This window comes from Labeo rohita, chromosome 22 (assembly GCF_022985175.1).
Source record: "Labeo rohita strain BAU-BD-2019 chromosome 22, IGBB_LRoh.1.0, whole genome shotgun sequence".
In the NCBI taxonomy this organism is placed as follows: Eukaryota; Metazoa; Chordata; class Actinopteri; order Cypriniformes; family Cyprinidae; genus Labeo; species Labeo rohita.
The window spans coordinates 26,937,371-26,959,811 of NC_066890.1; the positions used below are offsets into that span (position 1 = coordinate 26,937,371).

The following is a 22,441-nucleotide window of genomic DNA, read 5'->3' on the forward strand; positions in this document are numbered from 1 at the left end:
GCTAACAGAGTAAAAAATGTATTGAACAATTTAATAGACGAATTTCAGTCAGCTTTTATTAAAGGTAGACATATTCATAACAATGTGAGACTAATTATGGACATGTTAGATTACCAGAGCCTTATTAACACAGAAAGCCTGATATTGTTTATTGATTTTTTCAAGGCATTTGATTCTATCGAACATGACTTTTTACTGAAATCACTTCAACTTTTGGGGTTTGGCAACAACTTTTGTAAGGTAATCAGAATGTTTTATGACCAAATATATAGTTATATTTCACTTCAATCAGGCATCACTCCAAGAATCAATGTCTCTTGTGGAATAAGACAAGGGTGCCCAATTTCACCAAAATTATTCCTTCTCTGTACGCAGCTTTTGGCCTATTTTGTAGTAAATAATAAAGACCTTGAAGGGATAAAAGTTTGTGACACCGAACTGAAAATGAGCCAATTTGCTGATGATACAGTGATATTTTTAAAGGACAAATCAATTCTTCAGAAGGCTTTAAATGTGATTTCTGTTTTTTCAAGGGCATCAGGCCTTTGCCTTAATCTAAAAAAATGTGAAATACTACCCTTGTATAATTGTATTGAGACAGACTTGGAGACGATTACAGTTAAGAATGATGTTAAATACTTGGGAATTCATCTATCTAAAAACTTGGCAACAAGAGAATCTAAAAATATTACAGAAAAAATTGAAGAAGTAAAAAGAAACCTAAATCTTTGGTTAACAAGAGACTTAACTATTTTAGGACGTAACCTATTGTCAAAATCAGAAGGGATTTCTAAATTAATTTACCCAAGCTATTCTCTCTATATTAGTTCACAAAACATAAGAAAAGCAAATACTATAATTTACCAATTCATATGGCGTAATAAAACACACTACATTAAAAAATCACAGCTTGTAAAGGACTTTAATAAAGGGGGTCTAAAAACAATTGATTTTGAATCTATGGTTGGAGTTTTTAGAGTTAACTGGGTAAAAGCGTTTTTAGATAAACCTGATTCTATATGGTATCATATTCCTAAAAATATTTTTGATAAAGTGGGAGGCTTAGAGTTTCTTTTAAAGTGTGATTTCGAGGTATCCAAATTGCCAGTAAAACTGTCTGAATATCATAAACAAGTTCTTCATTACTGGAAGATGGTATTTGCCCATAATTTTTCACCACATGGCTCCACCTTGTGGAACAACAGAGTGATAACAATAAGTAGAAAAACACTTTTTTTCAGGAATTGGTTTGAAAAGGGAATTATTTTCATCACAGATATATTAGATGAACAAGGTCATTTTCTTAGGTTTACGGATTTCAAAACAAAATTTAATATACAATGTTTAAGAAGGGATTATAATAAGGTATGTAAAGCAATACCAACAGCCTTATTAAATTTGATACAAAACTATTTACATTATTCCCAAAGTCAAATAAATTTGCCTAAACTACAACTAAACCAAATTCCCATAAATAGCAAAAAATGTAATAATAATTATATTAGCAAAATATTTAAATGTAAACTATTTCATGATTTTGACCAAAATACAAAAATAAGGCATTATGATGACAAAATAACAAATAAATACATCAAATTTATGAAATGGCCTATACCTCCTAAAATCAAAGAAATGCAATTCAAAATTATAAATGGATATTATCCAGCAGCAGATATGCTTAAAAAGAGATTTGGTTTTGAAGTGGAGCCATGCGTGTTCTGTTCCCAGAAAGATGAAACTATTGAACATTTGTTTTTCTCTTGTTCAGTGATAAAAATATTCTGGCAAGATGTCATGAGTTGGTTGGAAATAAAAATGGAGAGAATTACACAATTAAAGTTAGAGCAAATTCTTTTTGGTAATGAAAACCTTCCGAAAGAACTTTTTAGAATGTACAATATCATAACAATTATGGGTAAATACCATATTCATAAATGTAAATGGCAAAATAAAAATCCTTCACTAATGGTGTTTAAAATTGAACTGAGGGAATACTTTGCTTCTCTGAAACTTCTGAAAGACTCCAGTGACAACATTTACTCTCTATGTGAAGATGTCTCAAAATATTTGTTATTGTAACTTGTTAAGCTTCCATGTAACGTTATTTTAAGAATATAAGACGATTGAGGACAGTATATTTATGTGAACAACTTTGACTTGCCTTATGGACTGAAGTGCCTTTGCTTACTTATTTACACATTTTTTTTTTTATTTTTATTTAGTTATTTTTTTTTTTTTTTTTTTTTTTTTTGTAAAAATTTGTTCTATTCAAGTGTGTTTAACTATGTTCTGCACAGAAGTCTCCTAACGAGAGAGTTTGTAAATTGTGTTTTGTAAATAAGTGTTTTAATAATCAACTCTGACAGGTGAGTGACCGCAAAAAGACGGTCACTGCGACGCCGTAAAGTGATTCAGTTATGGCGCCATGTGATTTTTATAACCATTGTCATAGGTTTCATAGGGAAATACGCAACGTAATTTGACTAGGAACACCAGAGACCAGACATGTAAAGCTTCGTTCAGGAAAAAGGTGGATAACGTTACATAATTTGTCTGTTCTTGTTATTCCAAAGGAAAAAGATATGGCTTTGTAATCGTTCATTGATATAAGTCACACATATGGGCAGCAAAACAATATTAGCCAAACCATTATTTTAGGCTACGGTTGCAGGTAATGGAAAAGGTGAATGACATTTCATGTTAACCTGTCTGTAAAGTCTGTAAAGATTTGATTCTTTTAAATGAGTGTCCTGTCCTGGGAACAGATGTCATGGCACACCACATTCCCACACGCATCCAGCAACAACACATTTTAAAGCTCTCAGGTTACTTGTAGTTGAATAGATGCAAATAATCTTACAATAATCAAATATATAAATTTGTTTCTGGAAACATTTGTGTCATAGAAAAGTCATTTTTAGATATTATCTATAACAAATTGCATTTTTTTTTTTACTAACTTAAATTAAAATAGGTCTGTGGACAAAAAACAAACAAACAAACAAACAAGAATCACGTCACTGATTGTTGCATCATTACTTCTGCCACTACTTTAATGTATTTATTGAAATAACTTTACAGTACTTGTAAAGTTGTGTAATATGTTCAAAAGTTTAAGTTCAGTTCTTTTATATGAGTGACATCTACATGTGTTTTTCTGGGAACAGACGTTAAAACAAAACAAACCACACCTACACTCAGCTCACAACAACAAACCACACAGACTCCACCTCAACCAGGTAATGAAGTGCCCAGGTTACTTGTAAATGAGTAAGTTTTTAATAAAAAAAACATTTTAATAGCAGTTTTCTTCATATTTTCAACATTCCCATTTCTAAAAATTCTTAAACATCATTCTTTTATACTGTATAACTACACTGTATTTCTCTGTTATAGTAGTTTTCTTAAAAAAACAAACAAAAAAGTTAGGATAGCAACATCGTTTAAAAAGCAGCAAAAACACTTTCCTTTGGCACTCTGTTCACTCTGCTGAGTCTCAGAAATACTTAAGTGATTAAAAGTTGATTTGCAAAATGTATTTCTATTAAAGCTAATTAATATGGTTTTATCTCACACTTTCCACAGCTGCAGCAGATCAAACAACAGGTAAGTGTCGCTCTATTTCTGTTATGAAGTTCCTGATTTAAACATATGGGTCAGAAAATATGCATCAGTAAAAACATGATATGCTTACATGTTGTGTTTCATGCTGTCAATCCATCATTACAGTCCCTCAAGCAAATCTCTTCCCATCCATCACTTCATCAAACACGTCTGCAGATAACTCCACAGGTAAATCTGACGTCACCTCATCAAACTCACACTCCTGCATTATTATACTCTCACACACAATTTCTCACACTCTGACCTCCAGCTTCCCATCATGCTGTGCTACGAGCACACGTCACTGAGCAAGTGGTTTATTTACTTATTTAGTCATTTTGTTTGTCTTTTTTTAATATTCAGTTAGTTAGAGACTATAGCAAGCACATTTAGGCTCCACCAGGCTTCACATTTAAAGAGATAGTTCATCCAAAAATGAAAGTTCTGTTATGAATTCCAAACCTGTAAGACGTTTGTTCATCTTCACAAACACAAATTAATATATTTCTGATGAAATCTGAGAGCTTCCTGACCCTGCATAGACAGCAACACAAAACTGACATGTTCAAAACCCAAAAAGGTAGTAGGGACAATGTTAAAATAGTCCATGTGACATCAATGGTTCAGTCATTATATTATAAAACTACGAGAATATTTGTTTACCTGCCTTGCGTTCAGCCCCAACAGAACGTTGCAAAATGTTTTTCAAATGGAAACGGTGGTGCGTTGAACACCCTGTTCTGATGACGCAAGAGTTGCAACTATGGCAGCTGAGAAGACCATTCTTTGTGTTCTTTTCGGAGCCTGATGAAATCGGTATAAATACGCGTTTAATACCGCAAAATACGCCCGATGTTACAGTCACTGCCCTTGCCGTTCACTCATTTTCAGAAATAATTATATGATTAAAAGTTCAGTTGCAGTTCTGACAAAGTTAATTAGTTTTATCCAACACTTTCCACGGGTGAACCCAAGAATGATACAGGTAAGTGTACCTATTTCTGTTATTCTGTTTCTGAACTTATAAGTCAGAAAATCTATATCAGTGAGAGTTTGATATGCTTAGATATTGTTTCACGGTGTTCATCCATCATTACAGTCACTAAGTCAGATTCCTCCACTGCCGCTAATACATCAGACACGCATGCAGATACCAGCAAAGGTAAAGCTGACATCACCTCATCAAACTCACACTCCTGCATTATTACACTCTCACACTCTGACCTCCGTCTTCCCATCATGCCATGCTACACACACATCACTAAACAAAACACTTTTATTTATTTGTTTGCTTGTTTGAGCAATCCAAAGTTAAAGTGCCCCTCTGTGTTGAATGTGATTTCAGCCAATGCCACTGTGTAAAAGTATCTATAAGAGAAACATTTTATTTGATCCAATAACCATTATCATTTAGGGACGTTTGCAAACCAGACAAATGCATCAGTCTCACATCCACTCACCACTTTGCAACAACAAAACACCAGCACCGCAGGTAACAGTGCCTTTACCATTGTATTTCTTGTGTTTTTACATATGTCTGACCTTATGCAGTTTATGGTAAAAAAAAACAGCTTATGCAGTTTATGGTAAAATTAATCCGTTTAAATTTTAAAGACATTTTTGCACAATACAAAAAAAAAAAAAAAAAAAAAAAAACATATTATTTTGGGTCACCATGTGATGTATAACTTCCTGATCTTGGACTGGACTGTAAAAAAGTATTTAAATGTTTTATTTTATCTAATAACAATTATCATTTTTACTAAAGATAAAATGTAGACATCCTCACCCCCACACACCTTACAAAAACAAAACACCACCACTGCTGCAGGTAACAGTGCATTTAACGTTATATTTATTTGGACCAATTTTTCACCAAATCACCAGCACCATGACAGGTAACAGTGCATTTTATTTTATTTTATTTTATTTTATTTAAGTAATGTACGCATTTGTCAATTTTCTTAAGTGTACGTCATGCAAATACATTTCTGAGTTTGTGCAATAATAATCAATTTTATTAACTTTTTTTAAAGGGGTCATTGGATGCAAACTTCACTTTTTCATGTTGTTTTAACAATAATGTGTGTTGGCAGTATATGTACAAATCTACCCTGTAATGATAAAAATCCATGCAGTGGTTTTTAATTAATCTGTAAAAATAATATTCCCTTTTTCAAATCGAGCCGTTCTCAGATGCATGTCGGTGTGCCGTCACATCGACAGAGGCCGCTCCCACGATAGTTGATTGACATGAGCTCTTACTTTCCTTGTTTTGATGTCGAAGCAGGGAAATAAGTTAGACAAGAATATCTCCGATTGAGCGATTGAGGTGTTGTGTTGCTGGATGTAATAATGAACATAGTGGTCGTCATTTACTCCCGACATCTGAGCCGCTGAAGATGCAGTGGATTACATTTGTTTGTGAAGGGAATGCACCTCCTGATCTACATATATCCGTCTATGTTCACGCAAATCATTCATGATCCAGCTTCACCTACAGCAGAAGTGAGTATAAGCATTTTTTTATGAATCTTTGGTAGTTAGGAAGTTTAGCGGCTAAATGCGTCTAAAGTAAACAAGAACGTCATTCCACAGAGAGTAGAGAGGGGCGGGGTGAGCAGAGCTCATTTGCATTTAAAGGAACAACCTCTTAGAATGAGATGATTTTTGCAGAGCTGATTTTGACAAGGTAAAAAGGGTGTTGTTTTACAAAACCATTGAGAATTTTTAATCAGAGTATATTAGAGACTTTTCATTAAGACCCTAAAGAATTGTATCAACTTGTGGAAAATGGGCATCCGATGACCCCTTTAAACAATACAAAAATCTGGCACTATGTTGAGTCACCATGTGACGTGCCGACTTCCTTATATCCCATACGAGCCTAAGTCGGTTTATTTATAAGATGAAATTCATTTCATTTTAACAAAGATCCATTATCATTTTTACTAAAGATAAAATGCAGACGTCCTCACCCGCACACACCTCACAACAACAAAACACCACCACTGCTGCAGGTAACAGTGCATTTATTTATTTATTTATTTATTTATTTATATATATTTCCTTTATCTTCTCATACATCTCATGCTGGACTGTGTCAGCATATTTCTGAGAAAAATAATTTATTTGCTTTTATAAACTTCATATTTAGGGAAAATTGCTGATAAAAATAAGACAAACACAACAATCTCACTTCTACACACAACAACACAACACCAGCACCACTGCAGGTAACCATGTATTGAACATTATAGTTCAGGTTTTCTTTTTAATTCTTTACCAGTTTATCAGTTTTTTTTTTCCTCAATCTTCATGCTGGACTGTGTCAGCATATGTTTGAGAAACTATTTATTTGATTTTATAAACTTTATAATTTAGGGAAAAATACTGATAATAACAGGACAAACACATCAATCTCATCCACACTCACCACAACACAACAACAAATCACCAGCACCATTACAGGTAATAGTGCATTTTATTTTATTTTATTTTATTTTATTTTATTTTATTTATGTACCAATTAGTCAATTTTCTTAAGTGTACATCATGCACATACATTTCTGAGCTTGTGCAATAATAATCAATTTTATTAACTTTTTTGAACAATACAAAAATCTGGCACTATGTTGAGTCACCATGTGATGTACAACTTCCTTATATCCCATATGAGCCTAAGTCAGTATATTTTTAAGATGAACATTTTAATTTAAACAAACATCGATTATCATTTTTACTAAAGAAAAAATGCAGGTAACAGTGCACCTAACAGTATATTTCTTTGTGTGTGTGTGTGTGTGTGTGTGTGTACCAATTTTCAATTTTCTTCAGTATATATCCAACCTGATCTCATGATGAAAACGTGTCAATTTCGCGAAAACTCCCATATATCGCAAAAAAGTTTTTATGCTCGCATGAGGTGGTTTTTCAGGCAATCCGAGAAAGGAATATTTCGCTAAACTGCAATGGAAACAGCTTTTCGCATTTACAGGTCACATGGCATATGTAAAAAGTCATATGATCATTTTTCAATATACTATAAGGTGTGTTTGACTTAACGCAGCAGATCACACTGGCATAGTGTTTGGGAATATTCATGCATAATTTAAACATAACCATATGAAAAAAATAAAACATTTTAGAAAAGAACGGCAATATCACAGTTGTCTGAACCAATGAGCTTTAAGCTGTGTCGTCATCCAGGCTTTTCTCATTGTGCTTTTGGTCAGCGGAGTCGGTGGAGAGCTACTGCGCACGACTGCTCAATCTGACACAGCCGCCTCGCCATCGCGAGAGTTTTTTGGCACACGTCAGCATGACATAAGAGCAAGGCGGACGTAACTCGGACACATTTCTAACCGGCATGCATCTTGCAGTGATCACCGGTGATCGATTCTGTGCAGAATTTGCTCATCTCAAACAAGCCTATAGGTTCATAGAAATGTTGTTACTTTTTTATCGACATTTATAAAATTTCGCCAAAGTTTTGCGCAAATCTGTAATGGAAATGCGCCTACTATTTAGTTTTTTTCTCTCAGAACAGATGAACGTACGTTAAAAAAAAATTGTACAAAAAATTGTACAAAAAATTGTACAAAAAATTGCGACTTTTTATCTCACAACTCTGACTTTTTTTCTTCTTTTTTTTTCAAGTTTACATCTCACAATTCTGACTTTTTTTTCTCAGAAGAGTTTATTACTCACAATTCTGACTTTATAACTCGCAATTGTGAGAAAAAAGGCAGAATTGTGAGATAAGTCGTCATAACCTTTCTTTATTTTTTGTTCAGTGGCGGAAACGGGCTTCCATAACATTACATGTATATCATGAAATTACATTTTAGAGCTTATGCAGTTTATGTTTATAATACAATACAAAATATGGCAGCATGTGATGTCCAGCTTCCTGATATCCCATACTGGATTGAGTTAAAGGTCATTTTAGTCCAGGACCAGACTTAATCTCTGTCTGGGGAACTGCCCACAGAAGGCATAAATCATTTTATGAGATTAAAGTTTATTAAAGTTCATACAGTATATATGAAACTTAAACTGCCAGTAGGTGGCGGAAAGTCCTAATAAGTGAATCACAGAATCATTCATTTAGCATTGTGTGGATCAGCTTGAAGAGGAAGAGGGAGAAGTCACCTCTGACTGACACGACTGTGTGTAATGTCATCAAACATGCCGGAAGCCAGCTGGGAGTGCTTTGCATCAACGGGAGTTCAATACTCACAGTATCAGATGGGTCATCATTGCCTTTAGCTAGTTGAAAGAAGGTGAAGTTTGCTCGACCGGGAGGCTCTCGCAGCATCTGATGGGAGTTTAATACTCACAGCATCGGATGGGTAAGCCTTGCTGGTAGTTGGATGGAAGAAGGCGAAGTTTGCTCGACCGGGAGGCTTTCACAGCATCCGACGGGAGAGAGGCCTTTTGGGCTGCTGAGGTTGCTGCCCCGATATGGAAGGAGTGGCTGGAGATGTTATAAGGGGATTTAGCCAGGAAGCTTCTGAATTGGATGTACGTGAGAACAGTTTGGTATGATTGGATTGGTGATGGGAGGCTGAAAGTGTAGATGAAATGGAGGAGGGTGGGGTGACAGGGAGTTCCAAACATTCAATAAATCCATAAAAAAAACTAAGATAAACATAGCATCGAGTGTGCGGGCGGTATTAATGGACCGGTAGCCTTTGCAAAGGGTATGAATACATCTGGTGAGAATGTCTAGCATTATTGGTTGTCTGGTGTTGGGCGGGAGGGTTGGGATCTTTGGATCCCTTTGATCAAGAGGGAGGTTTTTGAATTGTTTATCTCAAGGGAGGAAGTGCCGAAAATCAGTTCGTAAAAAAACTGAACACCGCTTGGGTTATATAAGATTGGAGGGTTCTTGGAGAAACTTGGCGTTGGGAGGTGAGATGATTAGAGGTGAGACATTGCATAATTGTTTGACAAAATCCAACACACAGCTTCTGATAGCATGTCAAATTTTGGGGCTGCTTTTGCATCCGAAGGTTAAATAGAATTTAGGATAGAATAGAATAGAATAGAATAGAATAGAATAGAATAGAATAGAATAGAATAGAATAGAATCAAAATAAGATAGAAATAGGATAGGATAGAAATGGAATTTCCTGTGCCAATATATATACACACCTCTTGTCGATTGGATTAATTACTGATTGTGCTCAATCTTGTATTAATAAGGTTAATTACCTGAACACGCTCCTCCCAAACTTTTGTTGTTAACTTGTAAATGATAGTTCTAGATTAACCCCTCAAAACTGTGTTTTGCAGTTGCCATTTCCGGTTATACAACTTCCTGATAGAACAAGGTCTAGCACTGAGAATTGTCTCTAAAACCTTCTCCGAAAGACAAGATACTATGAGCTGGTATTTCTCAGGGGCCATACCTAAAGCTTCCAGATCTTTGGACAGGGATATTATTGTCCCCTGCACTTGAGAGAGATTATCTCTCCAGATTGGGATTTCTGAGGGGATGCCATTCAGGAGATAAAATTAGGTTTGAAAACCAAATATGGGCTGGTCAGAATGGAGCCGCTAGGAGAAGGTGACCTCAGTACTGGTGATCCTTTGTTAAAACTGCCAGGAGCTGAGCTATCCGAGGAGAGGCTTACAGGTGGACACAACCTGCCATGGTGGTTGATAAAGAAAACTACCAAAGAGTTGTCTGTCCTGACCAACATGTAGCAGCCCCTCAGCTGTGGAATGAAGGGTTTTAGAATCAGAATCAGAAGCGCGAGAAACACTACCTTCATCTAGAATGATGAGGGACCTTTTGAGCAGACCCACTGCCTACTGCGAGTATGAGACCTAAAAGCCTCTGAAATTTCAACAGAAATCTCCTGGCCTAGACCTTTTGAAAGCCTCCAGTTTAAGAGGGGATTGTATTTTACACAATACAAGAAGTGCTTTTATATTTGATAAGATATGTTTTATAGTCAATGAGAACATACTTCCCCATCCCCATCCCCAAATGTAGTACCTACTAAACCTGATTTCAGACCCAACTATGGTATTATGCCCCAAAATCAGCAGTGTGTAGGGTAAGTATGGGACATTAAATATTAGTGATGTCAAAACTAATCTATATAACCAGTCGTGAACAGCTGATGATCTACAGCACACAAGCTTGGTTGTTCTTGTCAGTCTGTTAGAGGAAAACACAAAGATCTCAAGATCACTGATGTGTCGGCAACTAATGAAGTCTCTATTGTTAAACTACCAAGCACTTAAGTATGTAAAAATAAAAAGGCATGGCCTAAGTAGGCTGCAGCTGTAGTATGAGCGGAAGGGGCAAGTCTGTGAAACCACAAAATTAGGCAAACTATTCACTCTTCCTCTTTGCTCTGCTTCTCTATTGGGATGCAGCCATCGGTAGCACATGGCACTATGCCCCTGAGATGTTTATGTAAGCAGGCGGTACAGCATCATGTGGACCAGTGCCAGACAGCCATGATGGTTGCAAATGCAACAAAGATTTCTTTCAGTTCTCAGGGCTGGTTTTGTCCTGAAGCAGTCCCGCGAAAGGTACTGGTGTAGGTTGAAAAGGTAGAAGAAAAACAGGAAATGTAACCAGCAGGATTAATTAGTACAGGTGTAGTTATTTTCTGTCCATACACAGGTAACAGTATTCAGCCCCAGCCCCATCAAATCTACATATTGATCAAGCTTAACGTAATTTAAGTGTGCTAAATGTAGCCCAGAATGATAAAAGAGTTTTTCTCATTTATAAATATTCTCATAAATATTCTCTGTCTGCAAGATGTCTTTTAAAAATGGCTTTATCTGGAAAGCATTTGCTGTGTACAAACATCTGATGAACATTTTTAAGATGTCAGTTTTACATACATTCTAAATAATGAACATCTTAAAGACGCTTTCTGAATGTCTTTTGATGTCAAACAGGAAAGGCGTATTGCTGATGAGCAAACACTAAAACGTATGTCTTCCAGACTGAATGGTTATGTAGCGAACAACCAAAGCTGTAATCTATGCAATTAAACATTTCTCATTCATTTATTTAGATAGCTTGTGTTTTGCATATGAATTGTTCATTTTACTAGAATAGCAAAATGCTATCTGATTAATCTGCTAGTTTTGCTTGTGCAAAAGTGCTTTTGAGTGAGAGAACAAACCTCCAGAAGTGGTTGACACAAAGACACAAAAATGTTGTGAAACTAGGCTCTGGCTCTGAGCCAGCAATCAAACTCCCTTGGTGGGAAAGTGGTATGTTTAACCTTGCATGTAAGGCCAATACTGATAAGGACTTCCCACCAAATAAATCACAATGTATGCCTACTTAAGTCAGACTGTGATGACTGGAGCACCACACAGCACAATCTCAACAAAGAATCCTTCTGAATATACACCGAAGTCTCTTGGCCTTCGCGTGTTGCGAGTTTTCTACACTTTCATAGCATGAATTTTCTTAAATATGGCCAGTTGTAATGTTTGTTTTAGTTTTTGAAAGCAAATTTAATGGCATGCAACCATTTAAAAACCTAAACTTCATCAAAACAGATATATTTAGCCCTGTGAACATTTACACTAATGCTTGGTTTCATCGCATGATTTCAAGTTTTGACAGGAAGTTGATTTTGTAGTCGCCACGCACTTAATTTAAACATTAAGTGATGAGACAGACCCAAAAAAAAAAAAGTGTCATTCGCATACATTTAATTTTGGTGCCACTGCAAAAAGTGGTCACCTAAAATTTTTACTTTATAGAGCTATTTCTACCTGATTCATCTCACAACAAATAGGCTTGTTGGTAAAATTAATTTATATAGTTTGGTTCAGTGAGGTTAAATAATATTTTTGACTTGAATAAAACTAATTAATTTAGATGCTGCCATTTTTTTGGTTATCATTGTTTCTTCACTGTGTGCTACTTCCTCAAACAGGTGAGAAACCAAACATTTGCAACTGTATTTCTCATGTCTACAGTTGCTTAAATAGCAATATTAATTACCATATCTGCTTTTTCACTCTCTGCATCAGGCATTTAACCTGCCAAAACTCAAATGGAATCACAATTCATTTAGCACTGGAATTTCCAATGCCTGTCAATCAATTGGAACTGTAGTTGGGACGCGGCTCTTAATGCATCATTTTTTTCTTCTGACGCATCAGCGAGTGTTTGAATCTTCTGTAATAGTTGCATATGAGTCTCTCAGTTGTCCTCAGTGTGAATAGATGCATCTCAAAATTATGCAGTCATTGTTGGAAAAGGTACACAAAATACACAAAAATGCTGAAAAACCAAAGAATTTGTGGGACCTGAAGGATTTTTCTGAAGAACAGCAGACAGTTTAGCTGTTTAGGACAAACAAGGGGCTTATGAATCACTAAACAAAAAAAACAAAACAAAACAGCTGTGGTTCATTCAGGTAACAACACAGTATTAAGAATCAAGCATATGTAAACTTTTGAACAGGGTCTTTTTTTAATAAATATTATAACTATTTTAAAAATATAATTATTTTCTCCTGTGGACTATAGGTTAATGTCTTTTATGTGAAATATCTTATTTAGGTCAGTACTGAATAAAAAAATAACATGCATTTCGTATAATTGTGGTAAAATAATTAACATTTTGCAGATTCTGCAAGGAGTATGTAAACTTTTGACTTCAGTTGTACTCTACAGAATGCATGGTGATTGAACAATGCTCAAAAATTAAATCATATGCTGACAAAAATCATATTTATAATTTTTTCCATGTCTTTAAAACCATATCTTATCACACCCCTAAAAGCAGCAGACAGACTGACCATTTTAAAAGACAAGAAACAGATCTTGACAAAGTTGGCTCAATACTGATAAGTTCTCATTAATCAACGTTCGGCAGTTGATTGTTCCTGAAGAAGCTACCAAATGTTTTTTGCTTCCATATGAATATTGATCAACTTAGACTTAAACAGAACAAATTTCCCAGACATTTCACATGAACAGAATGAGAATAATGAGTCCCTGAACAGAGCAGGGGTCACTATCAAAAGTAGCAGACAGTAATTATGTAGTGTGTCCAACAGCATTTTAACCACTACAGTGCAAGTTCTCAAACATATCATACATATGTTCACATGTGGTCTTAACTGTCCTTCCTGTATCACTGTAGCACTGTTTCAGGCCTCTTACATTACGGACATTACAGTTTATGGCTGTGGCCACATCTGCAGTCCTCATGCTTTTGCAGCAGGACCATGGTATGTTCTGGTGTTGTTCATAGTCAGTAGAAAGTGTTTTTTGTTTTTAGTTGAGCTGAGTTATGTATGGGTCACATGGTCATTGCATTTGGAGGGCATGACAGTACTAGGTGGCATAGTATAAAATGCAACTTCCTGGTAAGAGAAGGCATTAATGCAAAAAAGAGTGTCTCTGAGTATCTTCGAAGCTCTGTTTGAAGCCTTGGATATGGCGAGATTTTTTGAACTAGGACCCTTAATTTTGGTCCTGTGCTTGGTCTTATGTAAGTACAAAAATGATCCCAACATTTTTACCTGTGTTTGTGTGTAATTATGCATATATGTATGTATGTGGTATATAAATGTAATTTATACATAATTTACATTAATATATATTAATACATGGGTATATTTGTAGCAATGACCAAAAATACACTGTATTTGTGAAAAATAATTAATTTTTTTATGCCAAAAATCATTAGGATATTAAGTAAAGATCATGTTCCATGAAGATATTTTGTAAATTTCCTACCATAAATATATAAAAACTTCATTTTTGATTAGTAATATGCATTTCTAAGAACTTCCAGATTGCAGATTTTCTAATAGTTGTATCTCAGCCACATATTGTCCTGTCCTAACAAACCATACATCAATAAAAAGCTTATGTATCCAGCTTATATGTGATGTATAGGTTTTAATTTTTGACCCTTATGACTGGTTTTGGGTCCACAGTCACACACACACACACACACACACACACACATTACACACACACACACACACACACACACACACACACGTCTGGTTCATTATCTTTGTGGGGACTCTCCATAGGCGCAATGGTTTCTATACTGTCCACACTGTATTTTCTATCCCCTTACCCTAACCCTACCCCTACCCCTAAACCTAACCCTTACAGAAAACTTTCTGCATTTTTACTTTCTCAAAAAATCTCATTCTGTATGATTTATAAGCTTTTGTACCCATGGGGACCACAAGCCAGTCCCCACAATGTCAAAAATTTCAGGTTTTACTATCCTTGTGGGGACATTTGGTCCCCACAATGTAGCAAAAACAAGTACACACACACACACACACACACACACACATGCATTTTATTAATTTAATTTTTTAATTTATTTTTTAACTACTGTATTTTATTTGTGCTATTTTGTCTAATTTTGTAAATTAATTGTTCACATAACTTGATGTGTTGTGTGTTATTACATCTCTCTGAATTATAATGTAATGTATTAAGTATACTGAATTTTATTTACCTTCAATAGTCATCAGCAGTGTTGGGGTTAACGCATTACAAGTAACACGAGTTACGTAATATTATTACTTTTTTTTGCGGCGCAGGCAGAGCAGGTAGAGCAGACAGGAGCAGAGATATCCACAGTGGAACCAGTGACATCCATAGCAGAGCGGTGTGTTCACGGATGATTTCCTTGGCCGTGGCATGACAGGCAGAGAGTTCATAATAGGCCTTCTTGGCTGTGACATGACAGGCAGAGAGTTTGTGATTGGCCTTCTTGACCGTGACGTGGCGGGCAGAGTTTTCATGATAGGCGTTCTTGACCGTGACATGACAGGGAGAGAGTTCATAGGAGGACGCCGCCCCCATTGGAGGATCCACAGCATAAGCTGACACCTCTGGAGGCACAGGCGTCAATTCTAGGGCAGACGTGGCAGTGAGTTCATAAATAGACGCTACCTCCTTAGGAGGATCTACAGCTTGAGCTGACACCTCAGGAGGTATGGGCGCGAACCCGTGGACAAACAAGGCCTCAGGAGCAGACTTATGGTCAGATGAGGCCTCTGGGGCAGACTCGCAGTCAGGCAAGGCCTCTGGAGCAGACTCGTAGATAGACAAGGCCTCTGGAGCAGACTTGTGGACCGATAAGGCCTCTGGAGCAGACTCGTGGACAGACGAGGCCTCTGGAGCAGACTCATGGGCAGACGAGGCCTCTGGACCAGACTCGTGGATAGACGAGGCCTCTGGAGCAGACTCGTGGACAGATGAGGCCTCTAGAGCACAGTGTGCTGCCCACACAATGAAAATGGCAATGGCCATTACAGGCAGCACAGTAGATAGTGGGGTGTCTGTTGGCCTTGAGGGTGTGGATGCTGAGGACTTGTGGCTTGGGAATGTGGGCTCTGCATGGCTTGGGAGCGTGGGCTCAAAAAGGTCAGAGGGGACCTGGTGAGGTTCTGGTAGGACAGCTGTTTCTTGACTTGATTCATGGAGGTCTGCCATGACTTGACTCAACTCAGGGAGGCCTGCCGTGACTTGACTCGTGAAGAACAGTGGTGACTTGACCTGGTTCATGCAGTCCAGCTGTGACTTGACTTGGCTCGTGAAGGTCAGCTGTGACTTGACTTGGCTCAGGGAGATCAGCTGTGGCTTGACTTGGCTCATGAAGGTCAGCTGTGGCTTGACTTGGCTCATGAAGGTCAGCTGTAGCTTGACTTGGTTCATGATGATCAACTGTGGCTTGGCTTGGCTCAGGAACAACAGCAGCAACTTGACTTGGCTCATGAAGATCAACCGTGGCTTGGCTTGGCTCATGGACGACAGCAGCAACTTGACTTGGCTCATGAAGATCTGCTGTAATTTGGCTTGGCTCATGGAAATCAGCTGTGGTTTGACATAACATAGACAACCCAGCTGTAACTTGACTTGACTCAGGAACAACAGCTGTAACGTGACTTGACTCAGGAATGACTGTGACTTGGCTTGACTTGTGGGGAACAGCTGTGACTTGGCATGACTCGTGGGACACAGCTGTGACTTGGCTTGACTCGTGGGACACAGCTGTGACTTGGCTTGACTCATGGAGAACAACAGCTGTATCTTGGTTTGACTCATGGAGAACAGCAGCTGTGTCTTGGCTTGACTCATGGAGAACAGCTGTATCACTTGATTTGTTTTGGGTGCAGCAGACATGGCGAGATGAGATTTGGGTGAGATGATTTTGATTTGATGAGGCTCAGGCGTGGCAGCCATCTTGGCCGGGGACTCAGATGGGGCAGCCATCTTGTGGACTGGCTCAGGGATGGCGGCCATCTTGTGGACTGGCTCAGGGATGGCGGCCATGACGGGTGCAGACTCTGGACGGGCGGCCATGACAGGTGCAGACTCTGGAGCGGCAGGCATGGCGTGAGCAGGCCCTGGAGCGAGCAGGCCCTGGAGCGGCAGGCATGGCGTGAGCAGGCCCTGGAGCGAGCAGGCCCTGGAGCGGCAGGCATGGCGTGAGCAGGCCCTGGCTTGGCAGACGTGACGTGAGCAGGCTGTGGCTTGGCAGACGTGACGTGAGCAAGCTTTGGCTTAGTGGACCTGACTTGAGCGGGCTTTGGCTTGGTGGACTTGACTTGAGCGGGCTTTGGCTTGGCAGACTTGGTAGGGGAAGGCTCTGGCATGATCGTGACAATACCGGACATGACATGTGTGAATATGGGTGTGGCTGGAACAGGAGGATGGTAGGGTTTATCGTTGGAGATCCCTACAGTATATGCCGATCCAGCCAGCAACAGAGCACAGTCAGTGTAATGGATTAGGGACCATTGGCGGTGATGACGTGGCATATTTACTGAAATGTCCTTGTTTAAAGAAGAAAATGTCCTTAAGAAAACTGTCCTGAAAGTCCACCAAGTGACAAAGCTCACAAAAATCCATGACATACTGCTCAATGTGCCGGTTACCTTGACAAAGTTGAACGAGGCGTGATGCTGGGTCCATGGTGATCTGTGTATGAAAGCCGCTGGATCTTTGGGAGGCGAAGTATTCTGTAATGAGAACTCGTCGGAAGCGTGTAAGATCCAAGTGCGAGCTTTTATTTACAGATCGTAGTCAGACAGGCAGGGTCAGTATCCAGACAAACAGAGTGACGAAGGCAACACAATAACGTAATCCACAAAACAGGCAGAGTCCAAAAACCAGGGAGAGCAGTCCGAAAAGTAACAAATAAACAAGGAAAGGAACGATAGCAAAAACTAGACAGAACTATGGAAAAACAAAAGCAAAACTATGAATATAAAACAAGACCGTGGCAATGACAAAAACAGGGCAGTGAAAACAGAGATAAACACTTGGTAGAGTCCGCAAGAGCAAAACAATACTTCGCAGCTTCCTGTTTGAAAATGGCCTCCTTTTATTGCCACCAAACAGGAAGTTACCAGTGAAGCAGCAGAGGGAGCAGCAACAGTCAGTCAGTGGGTGAGGGCTCCCTCTGCTGGTGTGGTGTTACAACATGTTGCAGGCTCTTACATTTACATTTTTATACCTTTTTTTAACAACAACAACAAAAAAATTAAAAACCCATTTTGAAGATATATACATATTTTGAAGATAAAAAAAATATATATATATACATTACTGTGCAAATATGAAATATTTACAATTATCAAGCAGTTTTTTAAATATTATCATCTCATGACTTTTATTGTTGACAGTGAAGGTTGTGTGTCCAATCAAACTTTGTTGTTTTGGTGCAAATATTCTCTCATTTAAAATAGCTCACTAATATTTACAAATCTGAAATTGGCTTCAATACTTCTAGCTTTTATCAAAGATTTAATTTGGAAGTGTTTGACTTGCTAGTTGTTTCCTGTTATGGACTACCTAAAAACCACAAGCCCCTCACCCTCACTCACTTCTAACCCAGACACAAACCTAAAAGAAAACAGTAAAGGTCTTTTGTCACACTCTTTTGCGGCAGTCAGTAAAAAGTAAGGAAGTATGAAATGATGAAAAGTGGAAAATCAAATTTACAAAATCTAATTTAATACACGTGAAAAAAATCTGATATATTTACAGTGTATTTACAGTATATATATATATATATATATATATATAATATATATATATATATATATATATTTTTTTTTTTTTTTTTTTTAAACATTACCTTAAGATAGCTTTCATAAATTAATGTAAATCTTAAATATTTCATGTCTTCTCCTTTAAATATTTATTAAATTGTCTTTTATTTAAAAATTTGTCTTTTATTGTTGACATCGAAGGTTGTGAACCCAGTCAAACTTTACGGTGTTTTGGTCTATATTCATCCATTCTTGATGAATAAAAGCATCAATTTCATTACCATTTGTAATCCTGGACCACAAAAGCAGTCATACGAATTAAAAAAAAAAAAAAAAAAAAAAAAAATCTGATTAGCTGATTACATACAAATGCAAATACAAAGCTTTCCAATGATGTATTGTTTGTTAGGAAATGACAGGATTTGGCCGAGATACAATTATTTGAAAATCTGGAATCTGCAAAAGAATCAAAACATTGACAAAATCGTCTTTAAATTTGTCCAAATGAAGTTCTTAGCAATGCAAATTACTAATCATTAATGAAGTTTTTATATTTTTATGGTAGGAAATTTGCAAAATAACTTCATGGAATGTGATCTTTACTTAATATCCTAATGATTTTTGGCATAAAATAAAAATGTATCATTTTGACCCATACAATGCATTTTTGGCTATAGCTACAAATATACACCATGCTACTTAAGACTGTTTTTGTGGTCCAGGGTCACATTTTACAGTAATGTCCATTATGTCCATGTTTTTTTTTAGATTTTTTTAGAATCTTTTAGAATTATTTCATTGTTAGTTCATATTAATGAAATGTAGTTTATTAATGACTGTAAAGTGTTACCTCACACTGAATCAAAACTGTAATGTGTGTGAAATTGTAATTTCTGTAATTTAACTTTTTGTTGTTAGTGCTGCATTTGGTTTTGGCTTAGTGGCTTAGTGGACTTGACTTGAGCGGGTTTTGGCTTAGTGGACTTGACTTGAGCGGGCTTTGGCTTAGTGGACTTGACTTGAGCGGGCTTTGGCTTGGCAGACTTGGTAGGGGAAGGCTCTGGCATGATCGTGACAATACCGGACATGACATGTGTGAATATGGGTGTGGCTGGAACAGGAGGATGGTAGGGTTTATCATTGGAGATCCCTACAGTATATGCCGATCCAGCCAGCAACAGAGCACAGTCAGTGTAATGGATTAATGACCAGTGGCGGTGATGACGTGGCATATTTACTGAAATGTCCTTGTTTAAACCAAAGAAGAAAATGTCCTTAAGAAAACTGTCCTGAAAGTCCACCAAGTGACAAAGCTCACAAAAATCCATTGACATACTGCTCAATGTGCCGGTTACCTTGACGAAGTTGAACGAGGCGTGATGCTGGGTCCATGGTGATCTGTGTATGAAAGCCGCTGGATCTTTGGGAGGCGAAGTATTCTGTAATAAGGACTCGTCGGAAGCGTGTAAGATCCAAGTGCGAATGACAGGATTTGGCCGAGATACAATTATTTGAAAATCTGGAATCTGCAAAAGAATCAAAACATTGACAAAATCGTCTTTAAATTTGTCCAAATGAAGTTCTTAGCAATGCAAATTACTAATCATTAATGAAGTTTTTATATTTTTATGGTAGGAAATTTGCAAAATAACTTCATGGAATGTGATCTTTACTTAATATCCTAATGATTTTTGGCATAAAATAAAAATGTATCATTTTGACCCATACAATGCATTTTTGGCTATAGCTACAAATATACACATGCTACTTAAGACTGTTTTTGTGGTCCAGGGTCACATTTTACAATAATGTCCATTATGTCCATGTTTTTTTTTAGATTTTTTTAGAATCTTTTAGAATTATTTCATCGTTAGTTCATATTAATGAAATGTAGTTTATTAATGATTGTAAAGTGTTACCTCACACTGAATCAAAACTGTCGACTTTGTGCATATAGTCTGTTTTTGGATCCAGTTTAAACTATATGATTATGTTACTTAGATGGCAGTTCTGCTGACCAATCCACCAAACCCACCACACAAACCACTTCTCTTTCCCCTGACTCATCTGACAGACAAGGTAACCACGACAACACGCATCACCACAGCAGACACATGCTCCAACATTATCTCTTTCCTCTCAATCAATCTGTCACACTCATGACATAAATATTAGAGTTGCTGTATGTTTGGTGAGGTAAGGTGGGTAAGTATCTGCACATCATGCAGTAATTTTAATTAAAGTTTTGTAACATTTTGGCCTTTTTCTATTTTTATTTTTATTTTTTTTTTCATTTTTATTGACGTTTGTAGAAGCAGAGTTTGAACATTTAAAACCAACATAGACACTTTTATTTATGATGATTAACTTTTAAATATGTTCTTTCTCAGATCCCACTAAAAGCCCATGTGAGTATTTGTTTATCTTGTGCGTGTTGTGTGAAGTCTACTTTGATTGTGTTGTTCAAGGCATAGTTTTGCTTCTTATGAATTTGTGAATGTTCATATTCACGCACACACAGGTCAGTACAACCTTATGAAGATTATGAACAACGCAGTAATAACCCATGTGGTGAATATCATCGACTCCGAGAACCAGATATACACAATCAGGATAAAAGATAAGCACAATGAGATCCGTGCCCAACAAATATTTACCCAAACTGCCTTTGAAATACCATTTGAATGGTTAAGACCATGCACTGTGTACAACGTCAGTGTGGATGAATGCACATCCAATGGAAACAACACCTTTATGTCCAGTGGTAAGTGTTTTACCTCAGCTGAAGATTTTTGCATGAATTAGAGCATACTCAAATAGACTCAGATGAGACATACTTTACATTGACCTCAAGAAATATTTAGATTTTTAAACCATAATCAAAAATGTCTAGTTTCTTCACAATTAAAGGTTTGATATGTTGTTCCATAATGATTTTTAAATGTGATTTATAAGTTTCCAAATGCTCTCGGGGTACTTTGTATTATTTCTTTTGTCCGAATAGAGGGTGATGATAATTCATATATGTCAGATTTTTCAACTATTTGTATTATGTTGCTAAATATAATACAATTGCACTGTAATATATGTTTACATTTGTCTCTTAACTTTATACAGAACAAGGAGGAACTGTTCCAAAAACTGTTGTGGAAACCTTAACAGATAATGAAGTGTGTCTGAAAGGAGAATTCACTGATATTCAATGGAATCTGATTGAATGTGTCAAAATAACAGAGCAAAACTCTTGCACATCCACACACACTGTTGTACTGGACACATGCAACTACACAATGAATGTTGATATGCCCCCAGGTATTTAATAACCTAAATACAGATGTATGTTATTCAGTGTAGTTTTCAACGTAAAAAAACATTTTCACTGCTCTTTAAACACAAATATCTGTAGAAAAATGGTGAATAACTAAACACAAACTCAAACTCACATTCATGCTGTTGAATTGACTTTTTCAGTTCATAAGTGTTAATTTAAATTGGCCACAACACACAAGAGGCTGAACTGGAATTTTAATTATATAAATTGCTAAAAATGTTAATAGATGATATTTCAAGCACTGTTTATTAGTTTGTTTCTGGAAACAACATGTTTTGTGTCAAAAAATAAAAATAAAAACAAACAAACAAACAAACAAACAAACAAACAAAGACTAATTTAGATTTTTCCTGAATTTTAATTCTGGATTCTGTTTGTTACCTTTATTCAAATTGATTTTTTTTTTCTGGAATGAAGTCAATTATAAGGTCCTGGTGTTTGTTGGAGTTGTGTATGTATGCTGTGA

At 36.8% G+C, this 22,441-nt stretch overlaps 1 protein-coding gene and 1 long non-coding RNA gene across 2 annotated transcripts in view; both read left to right on the forward strand.

Moving 5' to 3' along the window:
- Window positions 1-3,141: 3,141 nt before the first annotated feature.
- LOC127153378 (receptor-type tyrosine-protein phosphatase C) overlaps window positions 3,142-22,441 on the forward strand; it is a 222,874-nt gene continuing 203,574 nt past the window's right edge. The window contains exons 1-7 of the mRNA XM_051094442.1: window positions 3,142-3,239; window positions 3,586-3,606; window positions 3,730-3,792; window positions 20,646-20,723; window positions 21,035-21,052; window positions 21,166-21,408; window positions 21,762-21,956. Of these exons, the coding sequence (XP_050950399.1) occupies window positions 21,180-21,408; window positions 21,762-21,956 (424 nt within the window). The 5' untranslated portion in view covers window positions 3,142-3,239; window positions 3,586-3,606; window positions 3,730-3,792; ... (1 more) ...; window positions 21,035-21,052; window positions 21,166-21,179. The remainder of the gene's footprint in view (window positions 3,240-3,585; window positions 3,607-3,729; window positions 3,793-20,645; window positions 20,724-21,034; window positions 21,053-21,165; window positions 21,409-21,761; window positions 21,957-22,441) is intronic.
- LOC127153555 (uncharacterized) lies at window positions 5,459-7,105 on the forward strand. Its single transcript, XR_007825288.1, has 3 exons — window positions 5,459-5,501; window positions 6,561-6,623; window positions 6,988-7,105. It is a non-coding gene; the product is annotated as an uncharacterized LOC127153555 (long non-coding RNA).